The sequence below is a fragment of the Anastrepha ludens genome, chromosome X (genome assembly GCF_028408465.1).
Source record: "Anastrepha ludens isolate Willacy chromosome X, idAnaLude1.1, whole genome shotgun sequence".
Lineage (NCBI taxonomy): Eukaryota > Metazoa > Arthropoda > Insecta > Diptera > Tephritidae > Anastrepha > Anastrepha ludens.
In genome coordinates, this window is record NC_071503.1 from 44,077,766 (window position 1) to 44,093,084 (window position 15,319).

Here is a 15,319-nt window from a genome sequence, read left to right on the forward strand (position 1 = left end):
GAACGTATGTTCAAACCTCCACACACCAAAATTGAGAACAAGTTGTTTCTAATAGCGATCGCCCCCTCGGCAGGCAATGGAAAATCTCCGAGTGTATTTCTGGCATGAAAAGGCTCCTCATAAAAAAACCATTTGTCGTTCGGAGTCGGCTTAAAACTGTATTTGTGAAACAACATCAAGACGCACGCTAAAAATAGGAGGAGTAGCTCGGTCAAACACCCAAAACGGTTGTACGCGTCAATTATATATATGTATATACTAGCGTACCCTCGCCCGCTTCGCTAAACGATAAATTCAATGATTTGCTGAAAGAGAATAAAATTAATACGAAACAAAGCAAATGTTTTGATACAATTTCATTCGAACTTTATTGTAACACTTTTTGGTAGACAACGTTGCCGGTTTTTTCATCTTTCGCGTGAATAATGACGATGGTTTGCCTACTCGTGAGCAAGCTACATACAATTGTCCATGAAAAAAATCTAGGGTCTGTCAGACTCACGCACGGTAGAAGTGAAACTTCTAAGTTGGTTGTTCCATGCATGGGAGCCCAACAGAAAGAACGCGATAAACCAATTTACCGGGGCTGTGTATTAATTACGAGTTTAGTGAATTTTATATTCAAACCCACACGTTAACGAGGTTATGTATTCAAAATCCCTCATTCGTGATGTATTTCATCGTACATTTATGTGATATATTTTTTGATATATTTACTTAATATATATTTACCTTGGATTGCCATGTATTTCATCAGGCATATTGGAGACAACTATCTGTTGATGAGTCGCATCTGATGCGCAAGTTTGCGTCACATCGGTCTCACTCTCACTCATTTTGCCCGTAACTTAATTGTTCACCAACACACACTAAATTTAAGAATATCGCTTCGTTCAGTGCGAATCACAGGTCAACGCAATATCCTAACCTCGCTTCACACTTACTGAACGGCTGATGCACGGCGTGGGTAGTTTGCTATAGAGCAAACGGGAGAGAAAGAAAGGCATTCGAGAGAGAAGGGGAGAGACGGCGTGTCTCAGTGGCTCCCTCACATCGTTCAGCGCTTGCGATGCGAGAGAGCGATAGAGAGAGCGAATAGGCGAGAGTGGGAAGGAGCAGCTGCTCCTTGGCCCCGCCTATTTGACGGATTTCGGTAACGCTCCGAACTTACCGTTTCACTCGCCTATTTTCAATCTGCCTTGGGGCCCCCGACGTGCCTAAAGAAGTTTCACTTCAAAAAATTGGGTATTCTAAATTAATACCGCACATTTGTAGAGACTGTTCTTGCGCCTTATTAATTCTCATAGCGAATGCAAGGCGAATAGGGAACTGCAAACGTTTGAAATCGAATGGTAAATCCGTCGGAATCAGTGGAATTCAGGGTATCAAAACGTCTTCTCCTTTGTACTTCCCTTTCAAAATTGTTGCTTCGATAACGTTACCCATTAGCTTCTTCACAGCGAGTCTGGTACCGTTGCAAAGTCGTGGCACATTAATGTTGCGCAGCATAATAATCAGTGCTCCAATTTTTAATCGTAAATTATGAGGTGGTAGGCCTGGCAAATCCATTGACTTACTTATATGCATCTATGTTACCAGGTATTTGATCCAAAATAGCTGCATTTATATCATTGATGCCCTTATTTTTCCCAGCTAAAATTGCTCTTTCGCTGAGCCAATCATGGTTTTTGTAATGTTGAACTGTGTTTGGAAATACACTCTGTATCAATGCCTCTTTAGACTGTGCAAAAGTGCAGAAATTGTTAGACAATGTAATCATTCCTGTTGGATCGACAGACATTTGGCCATTTCCGATTTTCAGTAATTGGTGTGAAAATTCAGCTGCTGACGGATCGTTCTGTAGTTGAACACGTACGTTTGTAGCAAGTGTAAGCGTGTTTACATGTCTCCATAAATACGATGATTTTTAGCATGCATTGATTTCATCTGCAGCCGTAGATTTTGGGATCACAAGTAATGTTTGCCTGAAGTCTCCAGCCAATAAAATCATGGCACCTCCAAATACTGTTTGGCTTCCTCGTAGATCTTTCAAAGTTCTATCAAGTGCTTCCAGTGGTTTCTTGTGTGTCATAGTACACTCGTTCCATACGATGAGCTTACATACTTTAAGAACTTTTGCGATTCCAGATGTTTTCGAAATATTACATGTTGGTGTTTCATTTACCTGCATATTCAAAGGCAACTTTAATGCAGAATGTGCTGTGCGACCGCCTTCCAGTAATGTAGCCGCAATTCCGGAAGAAGCGAGTGCCAATGCAACGTTATTATCTGATCGAATTGTTGCTAATATCAATGAAATCAAAAAGGTCTTTCCTGTTCCCCCAGCAGCATCCAAGAAAAACAATCCACCAGTTCCATGGCTAACATTATTCATGATTGTATCATAAACATGTTGCTGTTGGTCATTCAATTTCGTTATATTTGATGTTACAAATGTGTTTAGTTCATTACAATCATAATGGTATTCACGCTCCAGTTCTCGATTGAGAACTTCGTGATGAACAATTTCCGTCTTTGACTCGTTGTTCGTTGAATTTTCGTCTGAAACAACAATCACATTGTCCTCATCGATCTGAATTCCCATGTCTTCAAACACGCTCATATCGTTGGAGTTATCCGAATTTTGTGTATTCATGTGTTCATCCTCTTCGGTAAATAAATCCACAACTTTATTTAAATCTGCCATTCCGAAAATGTAATGTTATTTTTTTGAAATTCGTATCAATCCGGGAACAATGTATTCTATTGTAATCTTATCGATGTGAATACCCAAAGAAAACTGAAAAAACAAATTTTTTCTGCCACATCACATGGGGAAAGGTATAAAGTGGTGTGCTCTGGTGTGCGGTATTCGTAAACAAACCGTTTGAACATTTCCTTTGTTCTTACAAAATGTACATATATCTCGTTTAACGTAAACCCAAAAACAACTTCTGTCAAATCTCTGAGAGGCGAATAACTGTTTTCTTGTCTGGCAAACCTTGGTAAATCTTTCATCCTTGCCTCGTTTGACGTAAGCCCAAAAACAACTTCTGTTAAATTCTCTGAGAGCAGAATAACTGTTTCTTGTCTGGCAAACCTTGATAAATCTATTATCCTTGGTCAACACACTTGTTGCTCTTACAAATGAACTGCACACAAAACACAAATCAGTAGTTCGGCGTTCGTGTATGTGTACTGAAGCATTTCTCTTCATAAAGAGCGTACAAACTTCTGTGTTTATGTTTACTCTCCGTCGAAAAAAATTTGCAACTTAGCAACACGACACAAATCGTTTCACAATAACGAAAAATTCGTATATTTATTCTAAAAAAGTTGTACACAGAAAACGAATTTTCACTAAAAACACAATTTGTACAATATTTTGATTTTTTCTTTTTTTTTATATGAAGAAAATATTAAAAAAAAAATTTTTTTGCTAAAAACCTTCCCCTAGTGGATCCCTATAACATGAAAAAAGAACGAATAAAATTGGCCTCGTATCCGCCCAAAAAAATGCGTACAAACGAACATCAATTCATTTTTATATATTATATATGTATAGATATAATATATAGAATATAATATACATAATATATATATATATATATATTCAGTATAGTCGCCCATATCAATATATATTACTTGTTGCAACGAGATTCCAATTTCATCTTCCAAATTCTTCCGGGAGTGAGGATCTGGAAGGGCTGCAAAATACGCTTCCACAGCTGTTATGACCTCATATTTCGATGGAAAACGCTTTCCCCGAATGCATGTTTTTTGTGGCTGGAAGCAGATGGAAGTCGCTAGGGGCCAAATCTGGTGAGTACGGTGGATGCTCTAACAATTCGAACATCAATTCCTGGACTTTAGCCAAAGTCAAAATGCTCTGGTGGCACGGTGCATTGTACTGTACGACTTGTCTTGTAGTTAGAACCAGCTAATTTTACAGTTACTATACTAATTGATGGCGAAAAGTCCTTATACACTTTCAAAATTCGTTCATAAATTTCCTTTGCATTTAAACCTTCCAAAAATAAAAATTCCATCACTGTAGGATACTTGATTCTTTTTATTGCAGAAAATACTGTGACACGTCGATACTAAATGGTTTGTAAACAAAAAATGAATTGACAGATTGATATAAAACTTTACATACGTTCATATGAAGAGTGTACCACATAACAAAAAGAAAAATTAGGCTCATATCAACGCTTCCTCTATATAAATATAGTTTAAATATATTACCTTGTGTAAAGAAATAGTAAAGTTTAACCCCTAAGTGCATTTACTTTCGTGTATTTACTGATTGAGAAAAGCAACAATATTAAATTGTTTCTTGATTTTTAATAATGGGGTCAATACGCATCGATTGGTACGTATCGATTGCCGCTATTTGATCAGATTCCCCATAGACTCCATAAAGTATGTATATAATTACCAATAATTTAATTTACTGCTTAAATAGTCAAAATCAAAATATTGGAAAATATTAAAAAAAGTGGGTTAGATCAATAATTAAATATTTTAAAACCAGTGCATAAAGTCAAAAAAAATTTATGTACAGTTTAAATAGTCAAGCAGCATACATACACATACATAACAAACAAAATATTGTGACAAACATAGCATTTAAGAAGCCTATGTCCAAAAGCCTTCATATATGTACATATGTATAATAGCAAAAGTAAAGCCGACATTAAGGCCGATTATCAATGCAAGTATATTCTACCGCATATGTAGATATACCTGCATACACATTTACATATATTCATATAAATAAATGTTTGTGTAAACATATGTATAAGTATACCTCCGTTAGCGTTATACATATCTAGTGATGTAATCAATCTTGCGAGAGTAAATCACGATTTGATATTCCACAAAGCAAAGAGAAAAACTAAAATAAAACTGAAATTAACTACAAATTTAACAACGCTTATAAAAAATCATAATGCCACACAATAGCCATAATTCACACTCGCGACATGGTGGTTCTTCCAGCGACGATTTGGGAAGCACCGATGAGGTGAAAATTTTCAAAGACGAAGGTGATCGCGAAGAAGAGAAAATTTCATCGGAGAATCTGCTTGAAGAAAAGTCAAGCCTGATAGATTTGACAGAGAGTGAGGTAAGTTAGATGCACGTACAAGCATGTACTATTCTATCTATTTTATCTATCTATTTTACATATTGCTTGTATGTGTACACATGTATATAAAAAGGGTGTTCCAAAGTAAACAAGACCTTTAAAACTAACCACAACAAAAAGTTTTAGGTCTTCTAAAATTATCTATGTATGTGTACTTGTTTTGATAATATTGAACCATTGAATAAGTAATAAGATAGAGTTACAATCACTTAATTTTTGGCAAACGGTCATTCGGGTGAAAAGAAGATGAAGGGAAAACATCTTATAATTGTGAAAACCATGCATTTGCTCGTATACACAAGAAGAATTCGACACGAACCAAATGCGTTGCCGATTTGTCTTTTCCTAAAGCTAGATGTACACGGGGCAACCGTTGAAGCAACGTGTTGCAGAGAGTTTAAGAAACACGTTGCGACCGTTGCTTCAATCTCAGTATTGTGTATAACTGTGGTGCAGGAAAGGTACAAGCGGAAGATACGTAAAATTAAATTTTTTAAATGATCGACGAAATGCGTAAAATTACTTCTCTTATTATAATTGACGAACTTTTGTACGAAAATGAGGAAGAAGAGGTGCAACAAAAGAAGAGAAAAAAAATCTGGTCCAAAAATTGGCTTTTAAAAAAAAATCGAATTTTCGAACGAGAGGCTGCTGAAAGAACTGAAGGAAAATGAGCCAGCGGACTATAAAAATTACATGAGGATGGACGAAGCCCTGTTTAGAAAATTGTTGGACTTCGTAAAGGCCAAAATAACGAAACAAGATACCATAATGAGAGAGGTAATATCAGCAGAAATTAGACTGGCAATAACTTTGAGGTATCTCGCAACAGGAAACTCTTTCGCGGACTTGAAATTTTTATCAATTTTATTGTATTCATTTTTTAATTGTTCGTATGCTTTTTTTCTAAAATTTTTATTTTTATATTTTTCACTACTTATATCCCACAGCTCTCTCAAATTTTTATATTCGTTAATAAAATTAACATAATTTTCATTATTTTCAATTGCCATTTTTTCCTTTTTCACTTTATTTTACTCCGCACGAACCTTCTTCTTCCCTTGTGTTCAACGAACTGAACGAGTAAAAGCAGTAAACAATGATACACATGAAGCAACGGTTGCAGCAACCTATCCCAAAAATCAAATTTATTTGATATTTCAGGCAACGGTTGCAGCAACACGAAAAGCATTTGGCAACACAGCTACACACGAGGCAACGGTTGCTTCAACATAGCCGTGTTGCTGCAACGGTTGCCTGGTGTGTATTTAGCTTAAGAATTGAGCAGGCGTACGGTAACCATACATACATACAGATGTGCGTACATCCATACGTGCTTGCATACATATCTCCATGCATACTTTTGTATGTAAATACGTCCAAATGTCTTAGCATATTTGATATATATATGTACAGTGCGAAGAGACTTTCAGGCCTCGTGGTGACACTTGGTCTCACGGTATAATGTGTGAGATTTCGGTTTGTGCTGATGCAGTTGCTTCATAGAGGCTATTAGTAGTAGTGTATTCACGCCATACTAGAGCCATTGCATTGTTTATGCTGCTTGGCCTATGGGTATGAGACCAATATGGCATCATATGGCCTATTCAAAAAGAGATTAAAATTAACGGATTTTTTTACTCGTCTAGGTTTTATTTATATTTGTAGGGAGAAATAGTAGCTTTGGATACAGTTTTTGATTAAAATAGACTTATTAGTTACAGTCAAATTCATATACCTAAATAAGGCGTTTTTCAATAGGTGCGCTTCAACTTTTTCCCGATAGGGAGGGCGAACGACGCAATATTTTTTATTTTTCGCTTGTCATTTGTAAACTTCATTAGTATACATTTCATCATGGAACGCTACACACTTGAGCAACGCTTGCAAATCATTGAATTTTATTATAAAAATGCGTGTTCTGTTAAGAAAGTTTAAAGTCGAAAAATCATCTTCAGTGATGAAGCTCACTTTTGGCTCAATGGCTTTGTCAACAAGCAAAATATGCGTTACTGGGCAGAAAGCAATCCACACGTGATTTATGAGGCACCGTTGCATCCCGAAAAAATCACTCTTTGGTGCGGTTTACATGCCGGCGGCGTAATTGGCCCATATTTTTTCATTGACGAGAACGATCGCCACGTTACTGTGAATGGAAATCGATACCGCGACATGATAAACGATTATTTTTGGCCGCAATTGAATGGTATGGACTTAGACGACATGTGGTTTCAACAGGACGGGGCCACAAGCCACACAGCACACGCTACAAATGATTTGTTGAAGAGTAAGTTCGATGAGCGCATTATTTCCAGAAATGGACCGGTCGAATGGCCGCCGCGCTCGTGTGATTTGACGCCTCTAGACTCTTTGGGGTTATGTGAAGTCATTGGTCTACAGTAACAAGCCGGCGACGATTTGTGAGCTCAGAGCCAATATTGAACGCGAAATTGCTGGAATTTCGGCCGATTTATGCAAGAGTGGTCGAAAATTGGGTTCAACGATTGGACTTCGTAAAACGTGCACGCGGTGGTCATGCAAAAGAAATCGAATTTCATACTTAAATGCATATGTTCAAACTCGATAATCAAAAAAAAATTAGTTAAAAAAGTCAAACCGTTTGTGTTTTATTAAAAAAAAAAGTTGAAGCGCTCTTACTGAAAAACGCTTTATTTTTACATCAATTCATTTAGAAAAATAGTAAAAAAATAAACTCACTTCAAGTACATTAACATTTTTACATCAATTTATAGAATTTTGTGTTATTTTATGGCAGTCAAAGAAACATTGAAGACAGTAGTATTTTTCACATGCTACGCATTTCAATGTGGTTTGCGGTGTTTTCCTGGTAGCCTGTTCTCTACCCGACTCTTCAGCTATTCTTTTGTAGCATATTATACACCGACGGCGCTTTGATCGACCGAGATCTTCCAATCTATGAGCTTTTGGTTCTGGTACGTCCAATTCATGATCCTTTTCGAATAAACTTTCAACAATTTTTTCCTTGAATTCCGTTATTGATAGTTTTTCATTGGTTACTTCTTTATAAGCCACAAAAGCATTCACTAAAGCCTTTCCTGTTATTAGTTCTATGGCAAGTTTCCTATACCATTTCAAAGAACGGCGAAGACAGGTATTGTAAGATTTCATTTGGTCAGATATATCTATGTAGGATTTGTATTTGCTATTGTGTTTTAGTTTTGTCCAGACAAGTTTTGAATAATATTAATATTTTTTAATTTAATTTTAAATATTATATAAGAAATGTTCAAAATTTTTTGTTATGTTTATTAATCACCAAGATAATAAGATGAAACACGGTAAAAGTAAGTAATATTCGATGTTGTTTTATTGAGTTATTTGACATTATTTGAAATGCCATTAGCCTTCCTATACCCGCGCGTTGGTCTGTGAGACCGAGAAAATGATTTTACGTAAATTTTTGTTTTTCCAGAAACTCTACAAAGTTGAATTTACTGCTAGCTTCCGGTTTTCTTGCAAGCTCTATATTAGTGTTGATTTGGCGTTTGCACTAGACAGGGGTGTTGGTGATTTTTATAAAAATTGGTCTGTGAGACCGACGCGGGTATATGTGTAATTTTTTGTGAAGTTAAAGCAGTTATTTTGTTTTTTGTTTCTTTCTTATTTTTTTACGTTTTACTATTTTGCAGGTACTTTTTAATATTATAATGAATGAAGAGCAAATCAGACTACTTTTGGAGGAAAAAAATTCGGCTTCTGATTATGAGGATTAAAATGACAGCGACGTTGAAGGCTTTGTTGCAGGAGATGATGAAGAAATCGACGAGGAGTTGAATGAGATAGATAATAGAGAATTTTATCTTGGTAAAGAAGGACACACTAGGTGGAATAATGATGCTCCGTCAAATCGTTTAAGACGTCTCGCTAGGAATATAGTCACTCAACTGCCAGGGCCTAGAAAAGCAGCAAAAAACTTGAAGGAAATAGGCGAGGTTTGGAGATTATTTTTTACTGAAGTTGTTATAAATCGTATTGTAAAGTATACTAATGAACATATTGATCTCATAAAACCTAATTTTTCAAGAGAAAGCGACTGTACCTATACAGGCAACATAGAAATCGAATCCCTTTTAGGCCTTTTAATCTTTGCTGGAGGTAGGAGAAATAGTCGCTTAGATGCTAAAGATTTATTCAAAACAGATGGTTCCTCTTCGGAGATATTTCGATTAACTATGAGCTGGAATCGATTTTATTTATTAATGCGTTGTCTAAGATTTGACAATAAATTCACGCGAGCGAAAAGGACTGCCGTAGATAAACTAGCTCCAATAAGGGAATTATTTGAAGAAGTTGTAGCCGCGTTTCAAAAATACTGCAGTGTGTCCCAGTTTAGTTTGACGTTTTTATTGCAGATAAATATTTTTTAAGCTAGAAAAGGCATTTTTTGTGTTTTTTTTTTTTTTGAAGAGGTAAAAGCGTAAGTTTTCTTTTTAAGTCAGATTTTTACATGAATTGCGATATGCCATGATTTTTTATTTCAAGACTAAAAACTAATATAATTTATAATTTATGTATTGTCCAAGAAGTGTTTTTAAGTTATTATAACTTATTTTCTTTTATGTGAATAAAAAAATATGTTATTGTTTTGTTTTTGTAGTACTTAAGAAAAAATTATCGATTTTGATGGCTTTTTTGTTAATCACTTAAAATCAATAAAATAAGTGAATACAAATTTGATGCGTAGTTTTATTTTTTTATTACATCTACGAGATTGAAAAATAATAATTTGTTTTTAGTTTTGTTTGAAAAAACTAATATTTTATGTAGTTTGAACTTTCGGTCTGTGAGACCGTGCGCGGGTATATGTGTTACAAAAATTAACGCGGGTATAGGAAGGTTAGGGGGGTGCTTTAGTTTTGGCCAATACTGTATATATAATTGACGCGTATACCCTTTCTGGGTGTTTGGCCGAGCTCCTCCTCCTATTTGAAGCGTGCGTCTTGATGTTGTTCCACAAATGGAGGGACCTAGAGTTTTAATTCGACTCCGAACGGCAGATATTTTATTTTTTATTTTTTACACTCGGAGTTTTGCCATTGCCTGCCGAGGAGCTACCGCTATTAGAAAAAACTTTTCCTTCATTTTGGTGTTTCACCAAGATTCGAACCTACGTTCTCTCTGAACTCTGAATGGTAGTCACGCACCGAAACATTCGGCTACGGCAACCGCCTATCTGATGCTATGGTAAAGTTTTGATTTACCTAATTTTGATTTTTGTAGGATTTTTATATAAAATATTTTATAGTTATTTTATTTAACTATATATTTACAAGTATGTTGCATAAAGTAGATATTTTTTTACCTACCATTATTTACTTATCATTACCATTAGACGTCCTATGCCCCAATCAGGAGCCCAAGTGATATTGGTTTAAATAAAAAAAATATACAGTGCACTCGCGATAACTCGAACTAATTAAAACAGGCGCTGTTCGATTTATCGAATTTGTTCGACTTATCAATTGAGTGTGCTATGTTAAAAAAACAGTCATCGATATCGATTTTTCGATCGATTGTTGAAAATGGAAGCCAGTAGAAAATTTCTGTGGTATAGTTTCGTTATACGAATTACATTTTGGTCCATTGGCTGGATCAATGGTGTCACATTCGGCGGCATAAACATAGTTAAAATTAAACCATCCTCGGACTTTAATTCGATTTCGTTGGGATTATGATGGGGCATTATCAATTAGAAGAAGAGCCTTCTCAGGTAATCCCCATCTTTCAAATTTTTTCTTACCTAAATATTAAAGTCATTTAACTTGGTTAAAAAAATTGTTTTAATGAATCTGGATTTTACCTGCGGCACGAACGAATTATGAAACCAGTCTTTGAAAATCGCCGAAGTCATCCAGGCTGATTTGGAATTTTTGTACTCCACCGGACAGTTAAAATTTTTGAAAACACGAGGATTTCTTGCTTTGTCAATAACGAGAAGTTTAAGCTTATGGTTGCCGGTAGCGTTAGTGCAAGCCATAAATTGCCTTATCTTTCTTTTTTATAAGACTTATGGTGGACTTGGCTACCCCATATTCCTTCGCTAGAGAAGTAACACTACGTCCACGTTTAATTTTGTTAAGGACTTCAGCCCTCTCTTTTAATGTTAAACACTTCAACCTTTGACGATCCATTACTCACGTGCACTGATATACTACAAATGACAAATTTAAAGCAATTTGGTCAATGCAAGATGTTGTTCCCAGAAAACTAACGGGATATTAACCCCGAAATATTCATATGGACAATACACTAGTATACATATAATTTATATACATATACTATTACATATGTATCTATGTCCAAATTGTACATGTTTGAAAAGAATGTGTGTACAAATAAATTTGTTTTTTTGTTCGAGTTATAGCGCTTTTTTATTGTTCGAGTTACAAAGAAGTCAATAGGGGAAAAAATGTGTTCGAGTTAGCACGTCGTTCGACTTAGCGGCTATTCGAGTTACCGCGAGTGCACTGTATATTAAAATGCAAATCTAATGCGTTTATGTGTCACATTTATTTTCGTTCTTCAAGAGTATTTTTCAAAACTACAAAACGCATAAACAAACTTCAACTCATTCGCACATAGAAAATACAAACATGGAAACTTAGCAAAATACATGACAAAAAAGAACTCGGACATTTATATAAAATAGAGTTAGGCAAATAATATTTAAGAAAAACCAATATAATTAATATTTAAGTGGTAAGCCTTTATTTTTTTCTCACAGGATTTAGTCTTCTTAGCATAAATTCGACCGTCTTCTTGCATATTAGAGAATCTATTTTCCCCCACTCTTCTAAAATATCATTTTCAAGGTCTTTCTTGTTCTTAATAACATGCTTTTTCAGTTAGTTTTCCAAATGAGCAGACAGATGTTCTTACATTGATGTCTGGAGATTGTAGAGGTGTTTTAAGTACTTTAGGGCAAGTTTACATAAGCCATAGACAGACATCAAGTGCCTTATTCTTGGATCCTTGTCTTGATAGTAGGGAAAATTCCCAACTTTTCAGCACCTTGTACAAAATCTTGTTTCATAATTATTAGGTATTGTTTGTGGTTCCTATTGCCGTTATTAAAGCACAAATTTCTAGTACCAGCAGCGGACATACAACCCCATACCATTACCGACCCATCTCCATGTTTAACTGTCGGATGTAAGTTTTTTTTCAGCAACTCTCATTAGGTCTTTTCCATACATATGATTGCCCATCTGACCTCAATATGTTAAACTTGCTTTCAGCTGCAAATAAAACGTGCTTTCAGGAATGCAGTTAATATGAAGGTGTTGGGCGACTTCTGCTGCGAGTTTAGAGGCACTCAAATATGGATTTTTCTTAATTCGTTGCACTATCCACCGTTCATCTGCATCCGAGAATAGTTTTTGTCGTCCCGATTTCTTCTTATTTTTCACGTATTTTGCTTCTTTGAAACGTTTTATCACGACGTATGCAGTTGAACGGGGTCTATTCACTATCTATGCGATTTTCCGAACGGTTTTACTATTTTCATGATGACTAATATTTAAATTACTGACTTCGATTACGCTTTTTAAATTATTATTACTATTTTTAAAAACCTATTTGAATACCCAATAGAAAAATAAAAATATTTAACTTGCACTTCTCACAAAAATGTTGAATTTGAAGCTGCATGCTATGTCTGTCCGAGTATTTGTATGCACCTATAAAGGATAATTAAAATATATGCCTTTTATTTGTTATATTGTATTTAGAAAAACAAAATACCATCATAGGCGCAGAAGCAGCAGCTGTCCCCCAATTGATACTCAATATATTGTATTTACAAAAACAAAATACCATCATAGGCGCAGAAGCAGCAGCACTTGCAGCGAAATGATTTTGCCGCTAAGCATTCGGAAATATTCTTTAATACAACGAAAACTGTTCCATTCACAAACGCAACCGCATATATCTCAAAGCAATTCTCGTTCATCACCACATCTCCCTCACGCGCCTGAGCTGTCCAGAAGCCTATTTTTTTTGAGGAAGATAAAAATATTTGGTGAACCGTAAGTTTTGGTCATGGCAAGTGCCCGTATCTTCGTATATTCATATGTATGCATATCCATATGCATGTAAATATGTATCCTAAATGCGCGACAGAATGGCGATAGTCGGAGCGAATGGTGATTGTTTTAGGTGCTTTGTGTAAAGTGTGCGCAAATTATACACTAATGATGTAAAATAAGCCGACGTTAGTTTAAACAAGTTTATGTACATCTTCGACATATCGTTCTATTGAAAATTTCAAATCCATTCCTTCTTGTTCTCTTATAGAAGATAAATACTTTATTAAGATATATCTTCCAATTAAAAAAAAATGAACGAAATATCCAATTAAGCCCTGTAGTTAAAAATTTACATTCAACCAAGCAAGCTGCTTTTTTTGACGTGATAACGTCTTATCATTCGATTTAGCTGGCTGCACGCACGAAAAAATGTGTCGTTATCTTGCTCATGCGTCGTTACCTTGCTTGAACTGCAAGCGAAAGCGCGGAACGAACGACAAAGAGCACAATCGGCCCCTGCATTCGGCAACGTTCGACATCTGGCTCTCTCCTACTTGAGTGAGCATATACATATACATATGTATGTATATACATATATGTATGTATATGCGCATATGTACAATATATAAATTCACATATTTGTATTTGCATATGCCTTCTTATTGATTATTATTAATTTGATTCACTTGAAGAATTTAAAATAAAACCAAGTGTATCATCATCATCCTTACCGAATTTATAATTAGGGACGACTTGTTGTTAATAATAACTGTTGATTTAATGCTTTTATTATTAATTTATTATTATATATGAAGGAAAAAATCTATGGTAATATTTACCACATACCTTATAAGACATGTTGTATACTAATATATGTACCGATATATAAACATGCATACATACACATACTTTGGTGCAATTTTCATAGACTAATATTCGTATGTACGCGCCAATTATATATACATATATCTACAATATACATATGTGGTGTCAAACGGCTCGGAGTCCTTCCCAATTATGATGGCGCTGCTGGTGTTGACCAACGTCCTCTTGCATAGCCTTATTAGTTTTGTGGAGATACCAAATTCAGACATCGCTTCATACAGGAAACTCCTTTTCATACTGTCGAATGCAGCTTTGAAATAGACTAAAAGGTGGTGTATGTCGATTGTCCTTTCATGGGTCTTTTCCAAGATTTGGCGTGTGGTGAATATTTGGTCGATGGTAGACTTTCCAGGTCTAAAGCTTCAGCCTTTCACACAATACTCTCGCTAGAACCTTATAGCTGATATTTAGAATACTAATCCTGCGGTAATTGGCACAGATTGCAGGATCGCCCTTCTTATGGATTGGGCAGAGCACACTTAAATTCCAATCGGCAAGCATGCTTTCATCCGACCATATTTTGCACAGAAGCTGATGCATGTACCTTACCCGCTCCTCGCCGCCATGTTTGAATAGCTCAGCCGGCAGTCCGTCGGCGCCCGCGGCTTTGTTGTTCTTTAGCCGTTATATTGCTATTCTCACCTCGTCATGGTCGGGTAGCGGAACGACAATTCCGTCGTCAACGATCGGGGTATCGGGATCTTCACACTCTCTGTGACACTTTTTATCAGGTTCGAGAGGTTCGCTCCATAAATTAAGATTCGTCTGGATGTCAGCCACCAGTTCGCCGTCCTTGTTCTTACAGGAAAACGCCCCGGTCTTAAGACCTTCTGTAAGCCACCGAACTTTCTGATAAAAATTTCGGGCGTTGTTGTTGTTGGCTAGCATCTCAAGCTCCTCACACTCACGTATTTCGGCCTCTCGTTTCTTCTTTCGGATAATACGTCTCTCTTCCTTTCTTATCTTTCGGTAGCGATCCCACATGGCTCGCGTTGCGCCCGATCGCAGGGTGGATCTATAGGCGGAATCCTTTTTTTCTGCGGCAGCATGACATTCCTCGTCGTACCAATTGTTTTTTTTCGGGCTCGACGGAATCCGATTTCTTGCTCCATTGCTCGTGCATGCCGGTTTGTTGGGCAGTGCTGAGAGCAGCAGTGAGAGTCGAGTGGCGAATCTTCTGGCTGTCTGTTGTGATTGCAGCTTTTCGATGTCG

General features: G+C 36.2%; 1 protein-coding gene across 9 annotated transcripts in view; it reads left to right on the top strand.

The window, feature by feature from the left end:
- Positions 1-15,319, top strand: part of LOC128870479 (protein pangolin, isoforms A/H/I/S-like) — a 306,016-nt gene that overhangs the window by 146,474 nt on the left and 144,223 nt on the right. For 5 of the 9 annotated variants that reach the window (XM_054113154.1, XM_054113158.1, XM_054113153.1 and 2 more), the window contains one exon: positions 4,469-5,131. In XM_054113154.1, coding sequence (XP_053969129.1) covers positions 4,955-5,131 — 177 coding nt within the window. In that variant the 5' untranslated portion in view covers positions 4,469-4,954. The remainder of the gene's footprint in view (positions 1-4,468; positions 5,132-15,319) is intronic. The other 4 variants (XM_054113160.1, XM_054113157.1, XM_054113155.1 and 1 more) reach the window with 3 other exon arrangements.